The sequence below is a fragment of the Schistocerca americana genome, chromosome 3, assembly GCF_021461395.2.
Source record: "Schistocerca americana isolate TAMUIC-IGC-003095 chromosome 3, iqSchAmer2.1, whole genome shotgun sequence".
NCBI lineage: Eukaryota > Metazoa > Arthropoda > Insecta > Orthoptera > Acrididae > Schistocerca > Schistocerca americana.
In genome coordinates this window covers 466,835,920-466,861,697 of record NC_060121.1, presented here as the reverse complement: position 1 = coordinate 466,861,697, position 25,778 = coordinate 466,835,920, and the positions used below count along the sequence as shown (strand labels likewise).

Sequence of the window (25,778 nt, the reverse complement as noted above, 5' to 3'; positions counted from 1 at the left end):
CGAATAGAGATAGGACGTTCATGTCCACGGGACATGTGCAGTACTATTTTCTGCAGAAATGATTAGCATTTGAAGCACGTCGGCCAGCGGGTTCAGGTCAACATCGATATCGCGGCGCAACACCATCTACCGGTAAAACGTGCCTGTGGCTCTCGTTGTCGCTGTAAACAGAGGTTAACGGCTCATTATGACCTGAACAGACGTTCAGGATGCCTCTCAGACGTATGCGCGAATCGTATCGTCAAATCGGTGACTCTGAAAGAGGGCGCATTGTTGGCATGCGAGAAAGTGATGCATCTATCTGGGAAACTGGTGCTCGTGTTGGACGAAGTTTTCCGGCACTGCAGCGGATTTGTGCAAAATGGTTCACGTAAGGCTGTAGAACACGCCGAGATGGGTCGGACGGCACCACTCAGACCAACTCCCGAGAAGATCGACACATCTGAATAGCACTGATGAGCAGATCTGCGTCCTTCGCGGCGGTGGCACAACAGTGGAACAGCGTAACACATCTTACACTATCAGGGATGACAGTCCGTAGCCTTTTCCTATGGCATAGGTTCTCCTCTTACCTTTGACGAATGTGCATAAATACGCTAGGCGGCAAGGGTGTGTGGAACGACATCACTAGGAGCAGGAATGACATCAGATAGCGTTTTCGGACGAATCTAGGTTCCGTTTGTTTGAAAATGATGGCCGCATTTTGGTTGACTGCAGATAGGGGGAGTGGTATTGCAGTGACTGCTTTCGTACTAAACATACAGCGCCAACTCACGGCCCTACTGTGTGGGGTGGTATTGGGCACAACTACAAATCACAGTCGGTGCGTGTCGAGGGCACTGTGACATCTTGAGACACGTGTCCACACCCTTCTTGCACAACACTCCTGATGCCATTTAACAGCAAGACAATGCACAATCTCGTGCCGCTGCACGAACAGGTGCCTTCTTGGAATCATAGGATAGCCCTTCGCCCTGGCCCACCAGTTCAGCAGACTTGTAGCCAATCGAAAATTGTGGGTTATGGAGAAACAACGGGTGCAGCGCTGTGACCAGATGCCAGCCACCACAGATGAACTTTGGAACAAGGTGAAAGCAGCATGGGCGGCTATACCTGTGGTGTGCCTACTGTAAGACCTTCGGTACACACACCATCTTATTATTTGACTTGTCGCTCTAACGAAGTAGGTGAGTGTCAGCAATATGTCTCGTCGTCTTATCGTGGCGTGTTTATCTTCTGCCGTTAGGTCTGACGATAGAAATGCCACTTGCACTCTTAGAGTAGCAGATTGACGGTAACCAACTTTAAACAGAACTTGATTAATTTTCACACACATTTATTAAAATAGTAACATGCATAAACATTATGTAACTTGATTCTGGATGCTATTTACAATTGACAATCTGAAGTTCCTTTCGTCTTGGTACGTTAATCTTATTCTCACATATCTCTGATACTTGACAAAGTGTCAATACATTTATCTTCATGGCTATGTACAGGAATATGATAATCTTCTTAGGTGCAGACTGAAACTTGACTATAGACTGGTACAGACTAATGCAGACTGGTACAGACTGGTACAGACTAATGCAGACTGGTACAGACTGGTGCAGACTAATGCAGACTGACTAATCGGAGGTCTGTACACTCGTTATAATACCTCGCGCGTTCAGGTATCACTGCGCGAGTGTGATCCGCGAGGAGAAAAGGTTCTATGTTAGCAGCAATCTCATTGGCTGCGTTACATATTAATACGCGGATCGGGGGAAGCAGAATTTGGTCCCTCTCTAAGGCAGCGCCATCTCATAGTGCGGAGACGGACGAGCGCTGCGCCTGCGCTGTTCTACTTAGCGGAGCGCGCTCTAGTGGGAAAGCTGTGTACGCGCTGACTATGCGGAACTATGTACACAGCAATACCACACAACACCATTCGCGTCTTATACTCGTCTAAGGCAGCATGCAGGGACAAGTTATGCCCCACGGCGGGCACTGTGCCTATTAGGCAACAGGATACATGTGGAACCGAGATGTCTGAGATGCAAATCGTTTTTGCGGGATATATTAAAGTACATGACCTATGAATATGAACGTCCTGTCTCTATGCTTTCAACGTGTTCTGTTTTTTTCTGGACATGAGTGTATGTCTTTAAATAGGCGTGTCCATGAAGTATCTGCACGTCTCAGCGTCAGCATCATGCGCCATGGTCAGCTATTCCACTCACGACGATAAGACGGTCGTTAACTGTCTCATGTTCCAGTTCCCCTCCACGCAACATTATTCTGCATCTTGGTATAAATTGGGAAATTGACACACAGGTGAATCCGGCTGTACATTAAAATACAAGGTGCACAGAGTCGTTTCTAGCAACTTATTATCTACTGGGAGCGCTGTTGTGTAAGTCTTAATCGTCACAGAAGCAGATAAACTTGAAGAGATCTAAAGTCGAGGCTAAAGCTTTACAAGTGGACCCTCACGGTATCAGTTTCTTTATCGAGTTGTGAGAGACAATTTGTCAATCTATACAGGAAAATAATTGTCGCAAACATCGAGAGCAGCTTTCGGCGCCTTAAACATCGTCATTTCAGAAAAACTGAACGCGATTTTGAAAGGCAGAATGATTTCATTTCTCGAAAGAAGTCAAAATATTGAACAATAATTTGCAGAACGAATATCAACGGAAAAGATACTAAAAAGGAAAAGGATCTGGATGTTCATGTAACGGTTTATAGAGGAGTGATCCCGACGATTAGAGCGAAGTGTAGAGTAGAAATAACGACAAGAAATGGAGAAACGAGATTCACAGCATTACCTTCGTAAATGAAAGAATAATGTCAGTAAATCTAAAAATAGGGAGGTGCTATCTCATAATAACAGCTGTTTATATCCCTAAGGGAGGAAGGAGAGAAGGCACTCAAGTGTCCTGTGAATATCTTCAAAAGCAATTATACCAAAACAAACGGCTCAAATGGCTCTGAGCACTATGGGACTTAACTTCTGAGGTCATCAGTCCCCTAGAACGTAGAACTACTTAAACCTAACTAACCTAAGGACACCACACACATCCATGCCCGAGGCACGATTCGAACCTGCGATCGTAGCGGTCGCGCGGTTCCAGACTGTAGCGTCTAGAACCGCTCGGCCTGCCCGGACAGCTATGCCAAAACAGGAAAGATTATCTAAGAGGAGACCTTAATGCACATACATCGATGCCGGTACCTGGATCAATAGGAACAACTGGAGAGCAGGTAATTAGTAACAATTTACACGAATTACAACACTTTCTAACACATAATCAAATGAAAATTAGCAATAATTTCTTATGAATGAAGGATATTCAAAATTCAAATGGAGAGCAATGAACTGTAGATAGATTATTGTCTATGTCACAACGAACAGAAAACTCGTAGGACTAGTATAAGATATAAAACTACATAGAGATAGCGACATAGATCATTTCCTTGCTACTGCCAAGGGAAACCTGATTACTAGATGCACGAAAAAACCTATTTCGCGTATAAAACTCGAAGATGAAGTTCTCAAAGTCTACCTCCTCCAACAAGGCAGTTTAAGAAGTCTGTCCCGACTGCGACTCGCGCATTATATACAAAACAAATTTACAGAGAATGATATAAGTACGTAATAGGAAATTATAAAAGCACGTGTGATCCAAGTCGCGACGGATGCGATAGGGATGAAAAAGAAATTTAGGAGGAGAAAATCAAAATAGGAAATGAAGATGTAACAAATGCAATTAAAGAGGAACAAAAGCTTACGTTACAAATATGGACAATACAGAAGAAACGATAGAGGGGTACCAAAAGTGTGAGTGTGCTAAGAAAATAGTGAGAGAACCGTATCAAGAACCGTCGGATGGAGTGATATCGAAAATGATCTATATGGCAGACAAAAGAGGACTTATAAACTGCTGAAGTAATAGACAGGAAAACGATTCCTCATGATTACACGTAACAGACAAACTTGGATAAAACATATCAAGCTTTATCGTTAAAAAGCAATGATATCACTCATACAACGAAAATAGACCAAGACAAAGAAGAACATGTTACATTGGACAAGATAAAAGCAGCATTAAAGTTGCTGAGGCAGAATAGAAAAGCAACAGAACCCGATAATATTAATACAGAACTTATCAAATGTGGAGGACTAACATTAGGATTGAGGCAGTTGCATGTATTAAATTGATGTTAAAAATTGAAGGCTTTTGGAGAGTGGCAGAGGTGACATCACAAAAAAAAGAAAATTCGAAATGTTTGTGAAAATTAGAGAGGAATAAATATGCCGAATACTGGCTATAAATCATATGTGCGAATAACTAACAAAATACTGAGAAGAATACGTGACGACCTCATACTTTGAAGGAAAATTGTTTCACAAAAGTACATTATGCATTGTGAGTGTTATCGTTGCGTGGCAGAGCGGTAGATATTTTAAAAACGACAAGATCATAATCTGGTGAACGATACAGTATTTGTAGATTATGAAAAAGCTTTCGATAGGTTGGGGAACGGCCTTGCCGCAGTGGACACACCGTTTACAGTGAGATCACCGAAGTTAAGTGCTGTCGGGTGTGGCCCTGCACTTGGATGGGTCACCATCCAGCCGCCATGCGCTGTTGCCATTTTTCGGGGTTCACTCAGCCTCGTGACGGCAATTGAGGAGCTATTTGACGGAATAGTAGCGGCTCCGATTAAAGAAAGCCATCATAACGGCCGGGAGAGCGGTGTGCTGACAACATGCCCCTCCTATCCGCATCCTCAACTAAGGATGACACGGCGGTCGGATGGTCCCGATGGGCCACTTTTGGCCTGAAGACGGACTGCTTTCGATAGTTTGAAAAGGTATATACTGTGGAACATAATGGATGACGAGGTTATCCGAATTATCTAATACAATAATAATATGTTTTTAGGTAAATAACCAGGGGGAATTAACAGAGGAATATGAAATGGTTGAAAAATATTGACAACCTTGTTACACAATGGAAACAGGAAGTTAACCAAGGAATAAAATTATTTCCTAGAAACATGCATTTAAAAACCATGCTCTTCGCTGATAATCAAATTATTTAAAAGAGACTGAGAATGATTTATAATTTACACTACATCCCTTGGACTTATCAGGTAAATTCAATAATTTAAAAATATCAGGAAATAAAACCAAAGTCATTGCTTTTAAAGGAAAATCCTTGTTACGTTCTGTAATAACTCTAAATGGAAATCAGTTATTCAGACGTGACACTGACATATCCAATAAGTTATTCAAGTTTCAAAAGATACGTGGCATCGTACATAGAACATTAGCCAACAAAATCAGGAAAAAAACGAAGACAAAATTCTGCAAAATAATTGCAACTCTTATGCTCGCATAAGGAAGTGATCTCTCAGAGTACATCCTTTCACTTTCCTTAACAATTTAATTTCAACTGAATGTATCTTTTTTGTCTTTCTTTGTTTCTGTTCTGGCAACTCCTATGCTCACATAAGGAAGTGAAACCAGGACAATAACAAGGACAGACAGGAAGAGGATACAGTCAGTTGAGATTAAATTTTTAAGGGAAGGGAAACGATGTACTATGGGAGATCAAACAAATAATTCTGAATTAATGACAGAATTAATTATATTTTGTACGAATGAAAGTATGAAATATAGGATTACAAAATGGACGAAATGTACTGAATTAATGGGGGGGGGGGGGGGGGCAGAGAGAATAGTCAGCCAACGGCATTGCCGCTGTTGTAACACCGAAGTTAAGCGCTGTCGGGCTGGGCTAACACTTGGATGGGTGACTATCCGGTCTGCCGAGCGCTGTTGGCAAACGGGGTGCACTCAGCCCTTGTGACGCAAACTGAGGAGCTGTTTGATTTAGAAGTAGCGGCTCCGGTCTCGGAAACTGGTTGTGTGTTGGTAGAGTGTTAGTTCAACGCACTGATACACATACTACAAGGATCTGTAATACAGATAAACATAATAAGGAAACTAGTCACAACGAGAGCAGAAGTAGCTTGTCAAAAGCTGTCGTGTCATTTGTTTGTCTGAAGGGCTTTCCTGTCGTGCGGAGTGCCACTGAACATGTAACTTCATGTAAGGAAAATGTTCGAACTTGGAGAAGACACGGGCTACCACTGTCATCAGAGGTGATAAAATTTTGTCGAGTACTAACAACTACGCAGAGAAGTAGATTTTCGTCTTCTATCTTTGAAGGAAGTTTTAGTATGATGAGTTCATGTTTTTACGACGGAAACTGATATCTCCATTGGGTATCCAAAAATTGTTTTCTGTCTCTTGTGCTGCAGTCTTTCCCATATTAAGCTGCTATATCTATAATAATAATATAAAAAAAAGAAAACTAGTTTTAATCCGGGATTGCCGGGCGTAGTGGCCGAGCGATTATAGGTGCTTCAGTCATGAACCAAGTACTCCAATGAATCAATACCTGTATATTTAATAGGATATGTTTGGGTGATAGACATGAATGCACACTGAGAGACACAGATCTCCTTCAGAATAGCTGTACGTAGTTTGGAGATGTGTCGCAAAATCTTCGTCCTTCTTCCGTGCCATGTACGACGTGTAGTCTTCCTAATTTTCCCAACAAGAAACACCACCGTAACTGCTCGTACTATCTCTCCTACCACCTCGTGTTGCAGGGGAAAGCTTCGTTTGGCGCTGGTCTTACGCACTGTACACGGCACCATGTTCCCATGTCCATCAAGTGGCCAAAACGCGTTCCTGTCGCATTAACTCAGCTCGTCCTGTTTCCCTACAGGATGCAGAAGGTCTTAGCTATAGTACTCTCCGCATTCGGTACAGATCAGACTTAAATTGGGACGACCACGTGGACTAATCCGGCCGGAGTGGCCGTGCGGTTCTAGGCGCTACAGTCTGGAACCGCGTGACCGCTACGGTCGAAGGTTCGAATCCTGCTTCGGGCATGGATGTGTGTGATGTTCTTAGGTTAGTTAGGTTTAAGTAGTTCTAAGTTCTAGGGGACTGATGACCTCAGATGTTAAGTCCCATAGTGCTCCGAGCCATTTGAACCATTTTTTTTTTTTTTTTTTTTAATCCGGGATGATTCTTGTATCAAACTGCTAGAGATGTTCATAGGTATGTTGAAAGCTATCACCTCCACATGTCGTAGGTAAATGATGGATAAATTCTGTTTTAATAATATGTTGTGTGGAAAGTGTTAATGTTGTTTTTGAGCAAATACTTCTTTTTGTTTTTCATTCATTTGTCGCACAATGAAACAGGAAATATCGGATGACAGCTGTTTAGGATCTCGAAACTTATGACGTTGCGGTATATTCAATATTAGCTTATTCGTTAAGTATGTTGCACAACATACCTCACTTTCTCTCAAGTAGTGTTTCACATGAAAGGATACAGGAGTACTATATCTATCATTGGCGTATTGGTAACTCCTAAATTAAACTTTAGTATTACATTTATACCGAGAGCAGTGTCACCTACCTCTTTATGTAACTAGGGGGTGACTTCAGGGTTCTCATAATTACTGAAGGCTCCACGCATAGCAACACAGTTCCGTCTGACGAAATGGCGGGTATCTTGGCACTATTATGAAGGACCTACAGGTAGTCAATACTGCAACTACTGAGAATTTTCGGTGCGTGCCCCTTGGAGTGGAGAGACGAGAAAGTGAGTATTTAGACACTGAAAATGGATGGACAGCAATGGGGAATCGTCCTGCAAACGAAAACCTCATCCCCCCCCCCCTCTCTCTCTCTCCCCAAACTAAGAAAAGCATAGTAGCTCATTCAGATTATTGCCTGAAGTCCGAAAGCATATACAGGCTGTCTCACCTTTGGGTCGTCAGGCACATTTTCTCTGGTGTTTCGGCATATATTTGCAATTTAGCTCGTGCAGCGTATAGCTGGACTCAGCCCAAACAAGTGCTGCTCATCACGTCTTTTACGCGAAGCCCAGTGTGGGCGAAATGCTTCGGTTAGTTTCCCGTAACAAACAAAATGAGCATTAAAGCGCAATTTTACGTGCCCATTCGATTGAGCGGTCCCGTACTATTCCAGCGCGATATTTGTTTTCTCGGTCGAGAGTGTTAAACACGAAGAAAAACCCGTACTGCAGCAACGACAACATCGCCCAGACCCACGTTGACTGCTGCCGCCATGCAGTAGTGCTGTCGAGTTCATGTTGGAGTACTGGTTATTCTTCGTTCTTTACTGTTCGTGTTAATACATATCCACACAACGAACATCGCACTAGACTATTCTGGAATCGGTCTATTGGTTCAAACGGCTCTGAGCACTATGCGACTTAACTTACGAGGTCATCAGTCTCCTAGAACTTAGAACTAATTATACCTAACTAACCTAAGGACATCACACACATCCATGCCCGAGGCAGGATTCGAACCTGCGACCGTAGCTCTGTTCCAGACTGTAGCGCCCAGAACCGCACGGTCACTCAGGCCGGCGAATCGGTCTATTGAATGGACACACAAAATTAGGTTAAAAAGACGTTTTATTTGCAACGGGAAACAAACCAACTCTACATCGACACTGGATGTCGCATCGAAGATGTGACAAGGAATATTTGCTTGGAATGATTCCAGTTGGACACTGAAAAAACGAAATTGCAAAATCTGCCGAAACATCATAGAAAATTCGGCCTACGACTCTTAGGAGAGATAGCCTGAAGAGTTGCATATGTTGCAATAACGATAGTTGAGTGATTCACTGCTTCTCAGACTCATGCCACCTGAAGATAAAGTGACAACACCGAAATGTTTCGAATAGTGTTTACACATTAACGTGTGCTCTCTTTCAGAGAAAGGAATTTCCCGTGTCATTATGTTGACAAATAAATAGCGTTTACGTTACTTAAAACGTGAAAAACCACACAACATTCTGTCACCTTCTAACAGCAGATTTTTATGGATTATGTTCTTTAATTGCTGTTACGAGCTTCAAGGACTAGTATAAGGGAATGGGTAGAAAAAACTTGAACAGGGACCCAAGTCCGAATCCATATTGTTTTCGACCAATAAGCATTAGGTTCTTAAATACTTACTGACGTACTGCTGGGGCAGTTGCTGCGTCTCGAAATTGGCTTTCATGGTAACTAATAAGGTCGACACTTATTCCAAAAGCTACGATTCCGGACATATGTACCTACGAAACAGATTGTGCACTCAGCCCTTCCCAGAACTCCTACAAGTTTCTTCTTCATCTTCTTCCCTACTTCTTCTCTACGTTTCTCTGTTTGTCTACGGAATCGGCGCTCTTATATGGATTCTGGAAATGTTACTGATAGTTGGTGGTCGGATGTCCTTCTGCAATCCATCTGCCTTCGTTTAGAGTAAAGTCGAGTACAAATGTGAGAACGTGTTTTCTAAGTGTATATGTAGCGTCTATCTCAGGTGGGACATGGGTTACAGCCGGGTAACCACCAAAAAACAACATCCTAACTGGCTGGCCCACTGGTTGTAGTCGTAAATCCACGAGGCGGAATCGGTTCACAGCTCGTTCCGCTCGAGAGTCCAGAAAGCGGCGTATTGACGCTCTCCGGCGAGTTCCAAGTCCTGGAATGGGAACCAAAGTTTGAGAAGGGAGTGAGGCAGGCTTGTAGCTTACCACCGGTGTTATCTGTAGAGTAAAGGAAACCATAGAACAACCTGTAGTAGGAATTAAGTTCAGGGAGGAAAAATAAAAACTTGCAGGTCTGTCGATGATATGGTAGCAGTAATTCTGTCAGAGACAGCAAGGGATTTAGAAGAGCATTTGAACCGAATGGACAGCGTCTTCAAAGGAGGTTGTAAGATGAACATCAGCAAAAGCAAAGCAAGGATAGTGGAAAGTAGTCCAATTAAAGTAGATGATTCTGAGGGAATTAGGTTATGGCAGCAAAATAACTGATGAAAGACGAAGGAGAGATAATATAAAAGTACAGTAACATGTAATAGCAAGAAAAGTGTTTCTGAAGAACAGGAATTTGTTAACATGGAATATAGATTTAAGTGTTAGGAAGCCTTTTTTGAAGGTATGTGCCCAGAGTGTAGCCATGTATGGAAGACCACATCAACAACATGACAGCGCCGCAGGGTGGAGGCAGAATTACGCTGCCTACGTTCTGTAGTTTTAGCGTCACCGTCGTAATGTAGAAGTTCCGTTGAGGTGCAGTGCGACGCCACTGCGAGGTGATTTGGAGAGTGAGGTGTGTGTCTGGGTGTTGCAGAGATGCGCTGCGCCGCCGCCGCCCTGTGCCTGCTGGTCGCCCTCGCCGCCCTCTGCGCCGCCGCCGCCCCCGCGGCTCACTACGGCCGCGGCTCCCGCCCCCGCACGATACGGGGCTTCAAGAACGTGGCACTCTCCACCGCGCGGGGCTTCGGCAAGCGAGACGGCAACCAGCTGGAGGCCGCGCTCGCCGACCGCGACACCACCCTCCCGGACAGGTACGCCTCCCTCAACTCGAAGGGTCCGTTTACTGTTTGTTTATTTCTTCAACCTTATGACACTGCGGCCTTCAAGTTATCTCTTACATCGGACGAGGATTTAACAAACACAGCACTTTTCACATTTATTTCGAAATCTCATAAATGTCTCCCTTTCCGACGCATAAGTTTGAAAATTGACGAAAAAGTGTCTACAACCTTCCTCTGTAATGGTGCAAAATCGTGGCAACCAGTGGCTCACCCCCGGGCTCTACGATGCTTCAGACAGTAAGATGGCGCCACTGTGGACGTGTCACACAGAGGAAAGAATGTCACATCCCAGCTTACTAATATTTGGCTCCTTCACTTGACGTCTCTGCGATGGAGATCAGAATTGCGATCCCCAGCTTTTAAATCACACAAGGTTTTCGTCGGTGGCGACACCTACAACGTGCTGACATGAGGAAAGTTTCCAACCGATTTCTCATACACAAATAGCAGTTGACCGGCGTTGCCTGGTGAAACGTTGTTGTGATGCCTCGTGTAAGGAGAAATGCGAACCATCACGTTACCGACTTTGATAAAGGTCGGATTGTAGCCTATCGCGATTGCGGTTTATCGTATTGCGACATTGCTGCTCGCGGTTGGTCGAGATCCAATGACTGTTAGCAGAATATGGAATCGGTGGGTTCAGGAGGGTAATACGGAACACCGTGCTGGATCCCAACAGCCTCGCATCACTAGCAGTGGAGATGAAAGGCATCTTATCCGCATGGCTGTAACGGATCGTGTAGCCACGTCTCGATCCCTGAGTCAACGGATGGGGACGTTTGCAAGTCAACAATCATCTGCACGAACAGTTTGACGACGTTTGCAGCAGCGTGGACTATCAGCTCGGAGACCATGGCTGCGGTTACCCTTCACACTGCATTACAGACAGTAGCGCCTGCGATGGCGTACTCAACGACGAGCCTTGGTGCACGAATGGCAAAACGTCATTTTTTCGGATGAATCTAGATTCCGTTTACAGCATCATGATGGTCGCATCCGTGTTTGGCGACATGGCGCTGAACGGTCATTGGAAGCGTGTATTTGTCATCGTCATACTGGCGTATAAGCCGGCGTGATGGTATGGGGTGCCATTGGTTACACGTCTCGGTCACCTCTTGTTCGCATTGACGGCACTTTGAACAGTGGACGTTACATTTAAGATGTTTTACTATCCGTGACTCTACCCTTCATTTGATCCCTACGAAACCCTACATTTCAGCAGGGTAATGCACGACCGCATGTTGCAGGTCCTGTACGGGCCTTTCGGGATACAGAAAATGTTCGACTGCTGCTCTGGCCAGAACATTCTCCAGATCTCTCACCAACTGAAACGTCTGGTCGATGGTGGCCGAGCAACTGGATCGTCACAATACGCCAGTCACTACTCTTGATGGACTGTGGTATCGTGTTGAAGCTGCATGGGCAGCTGTACCTGTACACGCCATCCAAGCTCTGTTTGACTGAATGCCCAGGCGTATCAAGGCCGTTATTACGGCCGGAGGTGGTTGATCTGGGTACTGATTTCTCAGGATCTATGCACCCAAATTGTGTGAAAATCTAATCACGTGTCAGTTCTAGTATAATATATTTGTCCAATGAATAGCCCTTTATTACCTGCATTCCTTCTTGGTGTAGCCATTTTGATGGCCAGTAGTGTATATAGGTTTCAATGAAACCAACACTTTACTTGGAACTTTGATTCCAACACATTTCCCAGTCGGAAACGACAGTTCGCACTGTGATGAACAAAAGCACGACGTTCTTGCCAGCCTGTGGCACTGATGACATGTCATGGGCGATTCATCCCTTCTCGACGGAGATCATGGCGCTGCAACCTCTTGAACGTAATCTCACCCCCCTGAACTGCAGATCGACTGTAATTTTTGTTCTGATGTGCAGGGGCCGCTCGAAGCCATTCGACGAATTTAGAACTTTATCCGAAGCAGCTATCAATCCTTGCATTTTCTCGGTTCTCTTGTTTTATACCCTTTTGTAGAGTCATCATGTAAGGGTGCGTCATGACACATGCGTGAATAAAAAGGCAAAGAATTCCTCTAAGACCTCCCTCGTTCGGCCAAATCCTCGGTGGCACAAGTTCACATTTACTGAATTTTTTTAAATTGTGACCTTACACCTGCGAAGTATCCCAAGGTAGCTGCAGGTAGGCAGTGGCTTGACACACCCCTGTGGCCAGTTGCTCGCCTGCAGGTACCTAGGAGTATTTTCTCTGGAAATTCACAATTCTAAAATACTCAGTAAACGTGAATAGGTGCCACTGATGGTTCTGTCGAACTGAGGGATCTTAGAGTAATCCTTGCCACTGCATTTTTCGTTTCGACTCTGAGCAGCGGTGTCTCTCCAACGTTTTCCTCAGCCACTTATAAGAAAACCAACCCTGTGAATTCAGCTCTGGGCGACGCGGTTCTAACATCCATCGCAGAGGCGTCTGAAGAACGGTTGGAATGTGGATAGGAGGGTCTCTAACGACCTTCCAATCGTGCGACCCATCCAGGGTGCCGTTTGGCACACTTAGGGAAAAATTTGGTGCCAATGTGACATCATTAGACCTCGTTACACATCACACGAACACTTGAGCTCTGGCCATCTTTCTGCATGTGTCGACATTTTGCTGTTTGATGTGCCGTGGAGCCTGGATAAAGCCGCAGGGCGCCACGCTTTTGCACCGTTACAGGGGAAGGTTTCGGGTACTTTGAGCCATATTTCAAACTTACGTGTTCAAATGTTAGACAATTACGGTTCTGCTGCAAAATTTAGTTATCCGAGAAATAACAGTAATTTAATATGGCAAATAGCAATAAAATAGCATTAACAAAATCAAAAATTATTCGAATGTATGTGGAGATAATGTGAATAAACAGTACTAAGAACTAACGAAGTTGATGTTAGCAGTACTTCTATTGCTGATGTTGACACCGCTGCCCCTAATGCCATCAATAGCGACCCAGGCAGATATAAAAGTAATGACAGGTGTATGAAAGTGATATATTCTGATAAAGCGAGTTCTGAAAGAGGTAAATATAGGCAGACAGCATCAAATAGCACTTGTAGGCGAGAAAGTGGTGGTTGGTAATAAGGATGTAGCTGTGTATCGAGTACGTAAGGGACAAATGTACACACTATTCTTGCTTCAGTAAAGATATCATTAACTCTCTTTTGAAGCTGGATATTTTACTCAGGTCACTGATATAATGATGGAGATTATTCCAAAGTCGGGATCCTGTTACTGAAAAGGAATTCGAGAAAGCGGTTAAGTGAAAAACCATCAAGCTAGAAAACAGATATAGAGGACGTCAGTACTTATTTGTGTACGCTGTCAGAATGGGCACGAAATTTACGGTTAAAGCTCAAACCATCTAAAACCCAAGTGGACCTCATTGGAGATCCTAGGCTAACTATACAGCAGAGGGACGCACAGTATTTTGCTCTCATGGCAACAGGTGTTTTTTAGCCATGCTGTTCAGAAAAGAGCGATAAGATCGAAGAGAGATCTGACAGACAGTGTACATTGATAAGACAGTAGGGCAGTCAGAGAGAATGGGGATCTATGCGTTTGTCTGAAGGTAGACAGAGTAGCTGTGCCTTAGGTAGTGGAAAATTATTACTGAGTCGGACGTCACAGGTATATCGAACACACGCGCTCATGACCACTTCCAGCCGACGTGAGCTTTCCTGAGCGAAATCTCTCAGGAGAACATTGCTATTATAACGTTTTACACGAATTTCTCTCTCCGTTAAAATAAAAAGTGTTCTGTACATTTCTGGGCTTACTGTAATATAAAGCAATGCGTCCAGACCAATTTACATTTTCACATATTACGAAATCTACAGGGGTTCTTGAAGAAGATAATTTGATATTGGTCTTATTTAGGATTAAAGATAGTAGGGATTCCCGATTTTCTGTCTAGTTAGCCTAGAATGACCAACGAGGTCCACTTGGGTTCTAGATGGTTTAAGCTTTAACCATAGTTTCCGTTCCCATTTTGAAAGTGTGCACCAGTCATTACTGACATCCTCTATATTTATCTTCAAGTTTGATGGAAGTCATCAGTATACACTGGGTATTTACAATAGAATTAACTAACAGTGAAAAGAGTATGGAAGATAATCGCGAAACTTAATGATGTCTGATTTTTCGTCGTAAACATTCTGCTGCACTGGCCGTTTCTCTCTGTAGAAAGTATTTTTCTATTGCAAACTAAAACAGTGTTTTAATCAAACAAATGACAGCGACTTTGGCATTTTATTATCAAACAATAAATTTGTGGTGGCGTGGGTTCTATTACAACTAAGGTACTGATTTGATTTCTCGCTTTTTACTTATGTTCGCCAGTTACGAGTAAAATGTTAGTTAAGTGAATTAAAAGCAAAGCCGTCAAGATTTCCAGAAACACCGGAAGGCGAGTTGAAGGAGAAAGATTTAGGCCTTTAGGCGAGGGTGTGGAATTGTCTGAAGGTGCGACAGAATAAGTCGGAGTCATTCTGGAAGCCCTTATGCATGTAGTATTAGAATTTAGCAAAGCTTCAAAAGATTTGAGATGAAATATGGCGCGAAGAATAGGTAACATTCCTTCGGAATTTCTAAAATCATTGGAGAAGGTGGTAACCAAACCACTATCCAAATTGTTTTGTAGAATTTATGAGTCTGTAGGAATACCATCAGACTTCCAGAAAAATATCACACACACAATCCCGTAGATTGTAAGGATCGATATGTGCGCGTGATCTATCGCACAATGATCTGAAAATAATAATACACACAAGAATGGAAAAGAAAACTGGGGATGTGTTAGATAATGATTGGTTTGTCTTTAGGAGATTTAAAGGCATCAGAGAGGCTGTTCTAACGTTGCACAAGATAATGCAAGTAACACTTAAATCAAGATACGCTTACAGGATTTGTCGACTTACAAAATGTGATCGTCACTTTAAAATCATTCAAAGTGTTCGGAATTATCAGGAAAATAGTTTTAAGCTATAGGGAAAGACGGATAATATACAGTATCTGCAGGATCATGAGTGTATTTCCAGTACCACTTTCTGCAGTTTGAAGAGATGGAGTTCATTCTGGTAAAGACGAAATATATCGAAGACTTATTGAAGTTTTCGATGGGTTTCTTTATATCTTGTTTTCTGCAAGAATTCTGAGAAGGCGTCGATAATTTCATATAATAACAATACAGGAAAACAATAAAAATTTAGTGAATGTGTAAATGCAACAGAAGAAGAGGGTGTGAGAAATAGCCATCTGGGATGAATGTGGAGCGAAGGGGACCTGTCAACTTTTTGTCCATCCTAAGTACGTTTCAAAGACAGTAAACCGGCAACGTGAAATGTACAGTTGTTTAGCCGCAGACCTTATGTAAGGGAAAACAAGATAAATTTAAGAAACCAAAGTCTGTCTTCTGAGTGTGCAATCTCGCCGTTGTATTTTATTTCTGCATTCACATGTATCTAATTAAATAACCAGTTGAGGAACGTTCTAGATCTTGAGCTTGCCTCTTCTGCCTTAGTTATCTCTAGCACTGATTATCGCTTTCAAATCAGTTGAAACGACCTGCAGTTTCGATTGACGTGGGAATCGGTTTACTGAATGTGAGCTAATACTTCTAGCCAGTACGCTAGACCTAAAAGAGAGAAACTTCCCTACATTTCATTACGTATTGTAATATGCCACAGAGTTTTCGCAAAAAAGATGCGTAACTTCGTACGGACTGGTAAGATTTCAGAAGCTTTTGTACAAAATCGTTGAGTAAAGGAATCTAACCAGATGAAGGGATAGGATGAGAAGACAGGCGTGGAGAAATCCGAGGGTAACTTTTGTTGTACGGCGAGGAGCAGGAGAAGGCAAATAATAAACCGTGACAGCGATTTGAGTTTAAACAAAAATGGAATCAGAACGTTTAGATGAAGGATGTGGGACAGGAGGGCAGAGGAAATTGTGACCAATGATTGAAACCAGACTGTTACGCTCGTTTCTTTCGCTGTGATACGTACTCTAATTTGTTGGTTAAGAGTGTAATCAGAGGCGTCAAGGCGTAGATACACTGAAACAGGTACAGATGAACATAGGTTGCAATAGTTACTGAGAGATAAAGAGATTTACACAGTATATGTTATCATCAGGAGCTTTAAAAGACTGGAGACCACAACAACACGAGCCGCAATGAATTATCTAATGTTTACTAGATTGTATCACGAGTATCCTTCTGTGCATTGGGTACCAAAAAATAATACGATGAAATTAGGTTTTTGTTGCTGCTTTATTCATTTGCAGGCCGTTTAGAAAATTATATCAGACGAGCCGTCTTAACAGGCAAAGGAAGCAATTTCTAAAAATTTTAATAATTGTTGCATATAGCAGTAATATCTCATGTAGTTCTGAATTAACACGTTGAGTTCTTTTTTTAAATATTTGCGAACGAGTCAACTTCAGTCACTGTTCACACTACAAACAAAGAAACACACGTTTTCGGGCTTGCGTCAGGACTTTGACGCCACTTTCCATTCTATTGAATCCTTCGTATTGACCTCTTTGTCCCTCTAGAAAAAAAGCTGAGTCCGCCCCAGAGCTGTTAATATGATGCTGTGTCGACTTCAAGATAATGGTTTTCCACTAAAGGAACGAAAGGAATACTGAGTAACTTGTAGTCAACAGCTGTTCACCTGCACCCCACGATAGCAGTGCGATCGCGCATCATTAGAGGACGCCATATACCCTGATCCAGTGGAACTTACAAATGCTTCACACTACTGTCTGTGAAGTTTCTTTTGATTACTATTGTGCTTTATTGGACAGAATCCTATTGGAAGTTGCGTGCCTTGCCTTCCTCCGACCTTCGAACCGACCTACCGGCCGTGTTGTACGGGAACCAACAAGAGGTGACATAAGTGATCTGTGGCAGATAAGATTCCCAGGACTGACAGGGTATCAAACCTAAAAGTTTCTTGGAGCTCGCTGAGTGCTTTCACAATCGAAACTGGATGAGTATAGTACGTGTAATTTGCGGTACGTTTTAAGGATAGGTAATTTTTCACTCCTCTCAATGTTTATGGCATCATATCTTCTCGATAACAGGGGGTGGACAATTATATGGAAACACCAAAAACACAACACATTATCATGCCTAATGAGATATGGCATTCAAAACCGCTTGAAGTCGTCTTGTAATGTACAAAAACCATGTGGTACCCCCTTTTTCACGGCGTAGTGCAGCAACTCGACGGGAAACGGACCAAACAATTCGTTGGAAGACTCCTGCAGAAATTTTGAGCCATGCTGCCTCTCTGGTTGCGAAAGTGTCGTCTGTCCGAGATTTTGTGCAAGATCTGAGCTCTTGATTAAGTCCTATAAATGTCCAATGGGATTCACGTCGAGCGATCTGGGTGGCCAAACCGTTCGCTCGAAATGTTCGGAATGTTCTCCACGCCAATCACGAGCAATTGTGGTCCGGTGATACGGCGTATTGTCTTGCATAAACATTACATCGTTGTCTTGTTAACATGAAGTCCTTGAATGGTGGCACATGGTGTCCAAGTAGCCGACATAAGCATTTCCTGTCAATTATCGATTCAGCTGGACCACAGCACCCAGGCCACAGCACTACTGAGCCACCGCCAGCTTGCACAGTGCCTTGTTAACAACCTGTGTCCATGGCTTCGTGGGATCTGCGCCACACTCGAAACCTACCTTCAGTTTGTACCAACTAAATTCGGGACTCATCTGACCAGGCCACGGTTTTCCAGTTGTATAGGTTCTAACCGATAAGGTCACGAGCCCAAAAGGCTGCAGGCGACATCGTGCTGTTGGCAAAGACAATCGCGTCGATCGCCTGCGTCACAGCCCATTAACGCCAAATTTCGCCCCACTGTGCTAACGTTCGTCGTGCGTCCCGCATTGGTAACTGCGCGCAGTGTTCCTTGTCCGTTAGCACTGGCGACTCTATGCACACGCCACTGCTCTCGGACGTTAAGTAAAGGCAGTCGCCCAAAGCGGTGTCCGTTGTGAGAAGTAATACCTGAAATTTGGTGCTCTCGGCACACACTTGACTCTGTGGATCTTAGAATATTCAACTCCCTAACGATGTGCGAAATGAAATGTGTCAAGCATCTATCTTCAACTTCCATTCCGCATCCAGAGTCTGTTAATTCCCAGCGCACGTCGGAAACGGTTTCACATGTATCAGCTGAGTAGAAATGACCGCTCAGCCAATGCGCCGTCGTTTTATACCCTGTGTACGTCATACTATAGCCATCTGTAGATGTGCATATCGCTATCCCATTACTTTTCTCACCTCAGTGTATAAACACACGGTCTGTATAGTTTTCATGGGATTCTCATACCATTCTTCCTGAAAAATAGCGACAAGTTCCGGAAACCGATGATGGAGATGGACAACAATCACGTGCCCTTCTCTCCAAAGTAAGAGTGGACCACAAAGTCTCTGAGATCTTTTGACTGTGATGTCCAGCGAAGATGAGACAATTTATCCACGTCCTCACGAAAACAGTCGTGGACGATGCGTTCCGTGTGGATAGACTCCCTGTCGTCTTGGAACACAACATCACCGTGGAGAAACAAACGTACCAAGGGAAGATCTGATCAACCAAAATGGTCATCATTCTTGGCAGTTAAGCGATGTTTCAGAGCAACAACAAGGCCCTTGGAATACCACGATATGGTTGCTCAAGTCATCTATGAAACCCCGACATGTTTTACTTTTGGACGAATATGCGGCCAGAAGATGGAAACAGTGTGAAACGAGAGTCGTGTTGCTTTCGTGCTGACAGCGTTAGCGGGTGTGACATTTAGTTCCGCAGTGATTTTAGTAGCAGTCGTCCATTTATTTCCTGTCACATCTCTTGGATGACCGTCTGTCACGACAATTGGAAACACACTTTAGAATGTGTTGTGACTTTGCAGATGATGCCTTTGGATTTTCGGTATATGCGGTACAAATCTTCAGAACGGTGCCTCTTGAAGCACGAAACACTTCGGTTACCAGGTGACGGAATCATTCGCCACAAGAGGACCAACAGTTCGCCCGTGGCGTTGAGCTCCGACATGATGCACTCACTACAAAAAACAGCGTTCCGACCGCGAAGGACTCTTGTAACGCTTCGAAACACTGCACATGTGTCGCTCGTGGTCAAATACAACAGCGTAGCCTGAAGGATTGGCTAGCGTCTGCTTCATATTCAGGTATGCATTTCGCTCAAGGGTTTCCACATTTTTATCCACCTACAGTATGTGTCGTACTACAATATAATTCTGCAAGCACATTCAGCGGTGTATGTGGATACTGTCTGAAAAATTTGTTTTGAGTAGTGTTAGTTGCAAATAAGTGATAAATTAAAACTTCACGAGTCCTGTTGAAGTTTTACTGCACGAACAGCGGAAATGTAGTGAGTGTAAAGCTTTTCCGTTTTGTGGGGGCTGTAAGCGAGGAGAAAAAAATGGCTCTGAGAACTATGGGACTTAACATCTGTGGTCATCAGTCCCCTAGAACTTAGAACTACTTAAACCTAACTAAACTAAGAACATCACACACATCCATGCCCGAGGCAGGATTCGAACCTGCGACCGTATAAGCGAGGAGAAGTGTCGGGAAGATTTCATATTACGTATTATGCTTGTTATTTGTCGCTCAGTGCTCTTTTTATCAAATACTGAATGAATAAAGTGTGGGTAATTTGCTCGCCATGAATTGTCTCAAGACACATTTTCTGGCTTTCATATTTGACTTATAGCGTTAAGCTTTCAACGTAAGCTTATACAGCTTAATAAGTAAATGACAATAACAATTTAAAATTTTTAAATTAGGTCAATAGTTATACGATATAATAAAAAATCTAATATACTTTGCCCCTGGAAGCCCTTAGAAAGGCACCCTGCACTTATGACTGTGTGACCATATTAGCCGTTTAGTAATAGACCGGCTTGTTAAATAGATACGTGCATTAATATTAACACACATATGGGAAGCACCAATTCTAAATTCCCGCACGATCATCAGAATTTAATATTTCTGGGGTTTCCCTAATCTGATTACGGCGAATTTCGGAGTGATACAACCAGTAATACACGTGCAATACAACTACGTAGACTCCCATGGCCGGAGACGATAGCATTGACGTTATTCAGGGACTATCGTCGCGTCACCTTAGAAAAAATAACAGACGTCGCAGCCACGGTGCAACAGCCTTTCTAGGGGATTAAATTAATCTCCGTACGCCAGTCTACGCCCCGAGGAACACGGCTACAGCACGTCTGAAACTTCGCTTACTTTAGTAGTTTAGAATATTAAATGATGACGTGGCAGTACACTTTGAAGGACACGTCCAGTTGGCTTAACCATCTTAGTATTCGAACTTACGGTCTGTCCCTTTTGATCTCGCCTCTGATGGGGCATTAAACACCAAACGTCCCCCACATACGACAGCTGAGACGCTGGGCAACTCTAAGTAACATCTATTCTCTTCTCACACATGACGGTGATAATATTTATGCATGAGTTCGGTCAACGAAATATTTCAACGACCTTCTATGTCTGCTAAATATAGCCCAATAATATTTTTCAGTTACTTATTCACTTGTCAGTTGCTATCGTAACGGAGCAGTCATGCTCAGACTCTAAGTATATGACATGTGAACGGACGCATTAGCCCAACAGCATGTACTTTTGTGCGTTAATCCTACCATGCCCTGCATCTTATCCCAGATTAAACTGTCTGCTCTCATTCTCTACGATAATAACTGATTAAGGGACTCAGAGGCGACATACATACGTCTAAATGACAGTTGAATGCCGTGAACAAAAGTGTCGCAGAGCAGCGCAGGAATATGCAGCACACCTTGCTACTAGATCTGTGTGCACTGACTTGCCAAATTCAGCGACGCACTGAAACGGAGAAGAAAGGCAGAAATGTCCCTCCCCATTTGTGCGTCAGCGGCTACACTAAGTGATGCGTTTTGAAAACGGCGTAAGTGCTTCATTAACACAGTGACACACTTGCGAAATCTAGTATCAGGTTTATGCTGGCTATCGTTTCTCAACTAGTGACGCGACACACCGGTAAACAAGACTGGAAAAATACCTGGTGTTCGTTTGAGATGCAGATAGTAACGTTATCAGTGGCGTGATGCACCTTTTATCCTTCAAGGTAATGAACCAGCTAACACTTAGCAACACCATTTCCCTCATTGCAACTCTTTATTTGTCCCAGAAACTACGTTGAATGTTACGCAATAAATGAGTAGTTAGCAGTTACTAAGAAGCAGTACGTATGCTGAAGCCTTTAAACAAGAAATGAGGTCGGGTTAATTTGGATAAATAGGGTTAGCGTCTTTCATTAATAATCAAAACACCCTCGGCCCGGGTTCGAAACCCGCTACTGTTAAAATTTTGATTAATAAACAGCGTTGGCGGCCGAAGACTTCCGGCATAAGAGATCGCCCTCATTCTGCCAACAGCCTTGCCAAAGAGGGCGGAAAAGCGAACAGAGGTTCACGGCATTCTCTTGTCTTAGGGGTGGGAAACTGTCCCCAAAAGGCGAAAGAATCAGCAGCAGTCATGGCATGAGGCTGCACAAGACAATGGACACCACTGCATTAAAGGCACATAACCTGTATCCACAGGACATGTAATTGAAAAAGTGTCATGATGATCTCTCCATTGGAAAAAGATTCTGGAATAATCCCCCATTCGGATCTCCGGGAGGGGACTGCCACCAAGGGGGTGGTGACCATGACAAAAAGCATGAATAAACAACGAACGGCTAACGGTCTGGGAGTCGGGGCGAGGAATGTCAGAAGCTTGAACGTGGTAGGGAAACAAGAAAGTCTGAAAAGGACAATGCAAAGGCTCACTCTAGATATAGGAGGGGCAGTGAAGTGAAATGGAAAGAGGACAAGGATTTCTGAACAGATGAGTGCAGGGTAATATCAACAGCAGAGGAAAATGGTGTAACAGGAGTAGGAATCGTTACCAACAGTACGGTAGGTAAGAGAGTGTGTTTCTGTGAACAGTTCAGTGATAGGGTTATTCATATGAGAAACACAGTCGGGAAGAATCAATACTCAATGAAGTGTGATACGGAAGCACTAATGAACGACGAGATATGCTTGAAGTTCTCTAAGGCTGTAGAGGTCAGTAGGCAGTATAGTTGAAGAGGAATGGACTTCTCTAAAAAGGGCTATCACAGAAGTTGGAAAGAAAAACATAGGTACAAAGAAGGTAACAGAAGAAATTGTTCAGTTCATCGATGAAAGAAGAAGGTACAAAAACGTTCAAGGAAATTGAGGAATACACAAGTCGCCGAAGAATGAAATAAATAGGAAATGCAGGGACGCTAAGACGAAATGGCCACATGAAAAATGTGAAGAAATCGAAAAAGAAATGATTGTCAGAAGGACAGTGTCAGCTAAAGGTAAGTCAAGGCAACCTTAGGTAAAATTAAAAGCAAGAGTGGTAACATTAAGAGTGCAACGGGTATTCCACTGATAAATGCAGAGGAGACAGCGGATAGGTGAAATGAGTCCTCTATGAGTGGGGGTGACAGAAGAAATATGGAATTTAATTGATGAAAGGAGAAAATATAAAAACGCATTAAATGAAGCAGGCAAAAAGGAATACAAACGTCTCAAAAATGAGATCGACAGGAAGTGCAAAATGGCTAAGCAGGGGTGGCTAGAGGACAAATGTAAGGATGTGGAGGCTTATCTCACTAGGGGTAAGATAGATACTGCCTACAGGAAAAATAAAGAGACCTTTGGAGAAAAGAGAGCCACTTGTATGAATATCAAGAGTTCAGATGGATACCCAGTTCTAAGCAAAGAAGGGAAAGCAGAAAGGTGGAAGGTAGTATATAGAGGGTCTATACAAGGGCGATGTACTTGAGGACAGTATTATGGAAATGGAAGAGGATGTAAATGAAGATGAAATGCGAGATACGATACTGCGTGAAGAGTCTGACAGAGCACTGAAAGACCTGAGTCGAAACAAGGCCCCGGGAGTAGACAACATACCATTAGAACTACTGACAGCCTTGCGAGAGCCAGGCCTGACGAAACTCTACCATCAGGTGAGCAAGATGTGTGAGACAGGCGAAATACCCTCAGACTTCAAGATGAATGTAATAATTCCAATCCCAAAGAAAACAGGTGTTGACAGATTTGAAAATTACCGAACTATCAGTTTAATAAGTCACAGTTGCAAAATACTAAAGCGAATTCTTTACACACGAATGGAAAAACTGATAGAAGCCGACCTCGGCGAAGATCAGTTTGGATTCCGCAGAAATGTTGGATCACATGAGGCAATACTGACCCTACGACTTATCTTAGAAAATAGATTAAGGAAAGGCAAACCTACATTTCTAGCATTTGTAGACTTAGAGAAAGCTTTTGACAATGTTGACTGGAATACTCTCTTTCAAATTCTAAAGGCGGCAGGGGTAAAATACAGGGAGCGAAAGGCTATTTACAATTTGTACAGAAACCAGATGGCAGTTATAAGAGTCGAATGACATGAAAGGGAAGCAGTGGTTGGGAAGGGAGTGAGACAGGGTTGTAGCCTGTCCCCGATGTTATTCAATCTGTATATTGAGCAAGCAGTAAAAGAATCAAAAGAAAAATTCGGAGTAGGTATTAAAGTTCATGGAGAAGAAATAAAATCATTGAGGTTCGTCGATGACATTGTAATTATGTCAGAGACAGCAAAGGACTTGGAAGAGCTGTTGAACGGAATGGACAGTGTCTTGAAAGGAGGATATAAGATGAACATCAACAAAATCAAAACTAGGATAATGGAATGTAGTCGAATTAAGTCGGGTGATGCTGAAGGAATTAGATTAGGAAATGAGACACTTAAAGTAGTAAAGGATTTCGGCTATTTGGGGAGCAAAATAACTGATGATGGTCGAAGTAGAGAGGATATAAGATATAGAGTGACAATGGCAAGGAAAACGTTTCTGAATAAGAGAAACTTGTTAACATCGAGTATAGATTTAAGTGTCAGGAAGTCGTTTCTGAAAGTATTTGCATGGAGTGTAGCCATGTATGGAAGTGAAACATGGACGATAAATAGTTTAGACAGGAAGAGAACAGAAGCTTTCGAAATGTGGAGCTACAGAAGAATGCTGAAGATTAGATGGGTAGATCACATAACTAATGAGCAGGTATTGAATACAATTGGGGAGAAGAGGAGTTTGTGGCACAACTTGACAAGAAGAAGGGACCGGTTGGTAGGACATATTCTGAGGCATCAAGGGATCACAAATTTCGCATTGGAGGGCAGCGTGGAGGGTAAAAATCGTAGAGGGAGACCAAGAGGTGAATACACTAAGCAGATTCAGAAGGATATAGGTTGCAGTAAGTACTGGGAGATGAAGATGCTTGCACAGGATAGAGTAGCATGGAGAACTGCATCAAAGCAGTCTCAGGACTGAAGACAACAACAACAACAACAGGGGATTCAGTATTAGAAACAGAATTTAAGAGAGATTTCGAGGACGTAAGATCAAATATAGCAGAAGCGATAGAAACATTCTATCTGAATTTCCAAAATCATTGGGGGAAGTGGCAATAAAGAGACTATTCAAGCTGGTGGGTAGAAAGTACGAGTCTGGTAACATAACATCTAAATTTTGGATAAATATCATCCACACAATTCCGAAGACTGCAAGAGCCGAGAAGTGCAAGTATTATCTCACAATCAGCTTAATCGGTCATGCATCCAAGTTGCTGACATGAATTATATAGAAGAATGGAAAATGGAGGATGTATTAGATGACAATGATTCTGGCTTTAGGGAAAGTAAGAGCACCAGAGGGGTAGTTCTGATATTGCGGTTGTTAACTGAAGCAAGAACAGAGAAGAATCCAGAGAAGTTCGTAGGAATTGTCGACACGGAAAAAGAGTTCGACGAAGTTAAACGGTGCAAGATGTTCGAAATTCTGAGGTAACCTATAGGGAGAGACGGGCAATATGTACAAGATCCAAGAAGGAATAATAAGACTGGACGATCAAGAACGTAGAGCTCGTATTAAAACGGGTGTAAGACAGGAATATAATCTTTCGCCCCTTCTGTTCAATGTCCACATCGAAGAGGCAAGGGTGGAAATAAAAGAAACTGTCAGGATTGGAATTAAAATTAAAGGTGAAGGGATATCAATGATACATTTCGCCGATGACATTGCTATCCTGAGTGAAAGCGAAGAATAATTACATGATCTGCTGAACCGAATGAACTGTCTGATGAGTACAGAACATGGTTTTAG

The 25,778-nt window shown here is 43.0% G+C and overlaps 1 protein-coding gene across 1 annotated transcript in view; it reads left to right on the top strand.

Moving 5' to 3' along the window:
• Window positions 1-25,778, top strand: part of LOC124606781 (allatotropins-like) — a 360,366-nt gene that overhangs the window by 329,971 nt on the left and 4,617 nt on the right. Inside the window, exon 2 of the mRNA XM_047138843.1 lies at window positions 10,235-10,451. Within this exon, the coding sequence (XP_046994799.1) occupies window positions 10,237-10,451 (215 nt within the window). The 5' untranslated portion in view covers window positions 10,235-10,236. The remainder of the gene's footprint in view (window positions 1-10,234; window positions 10,452-25,778) is intronic.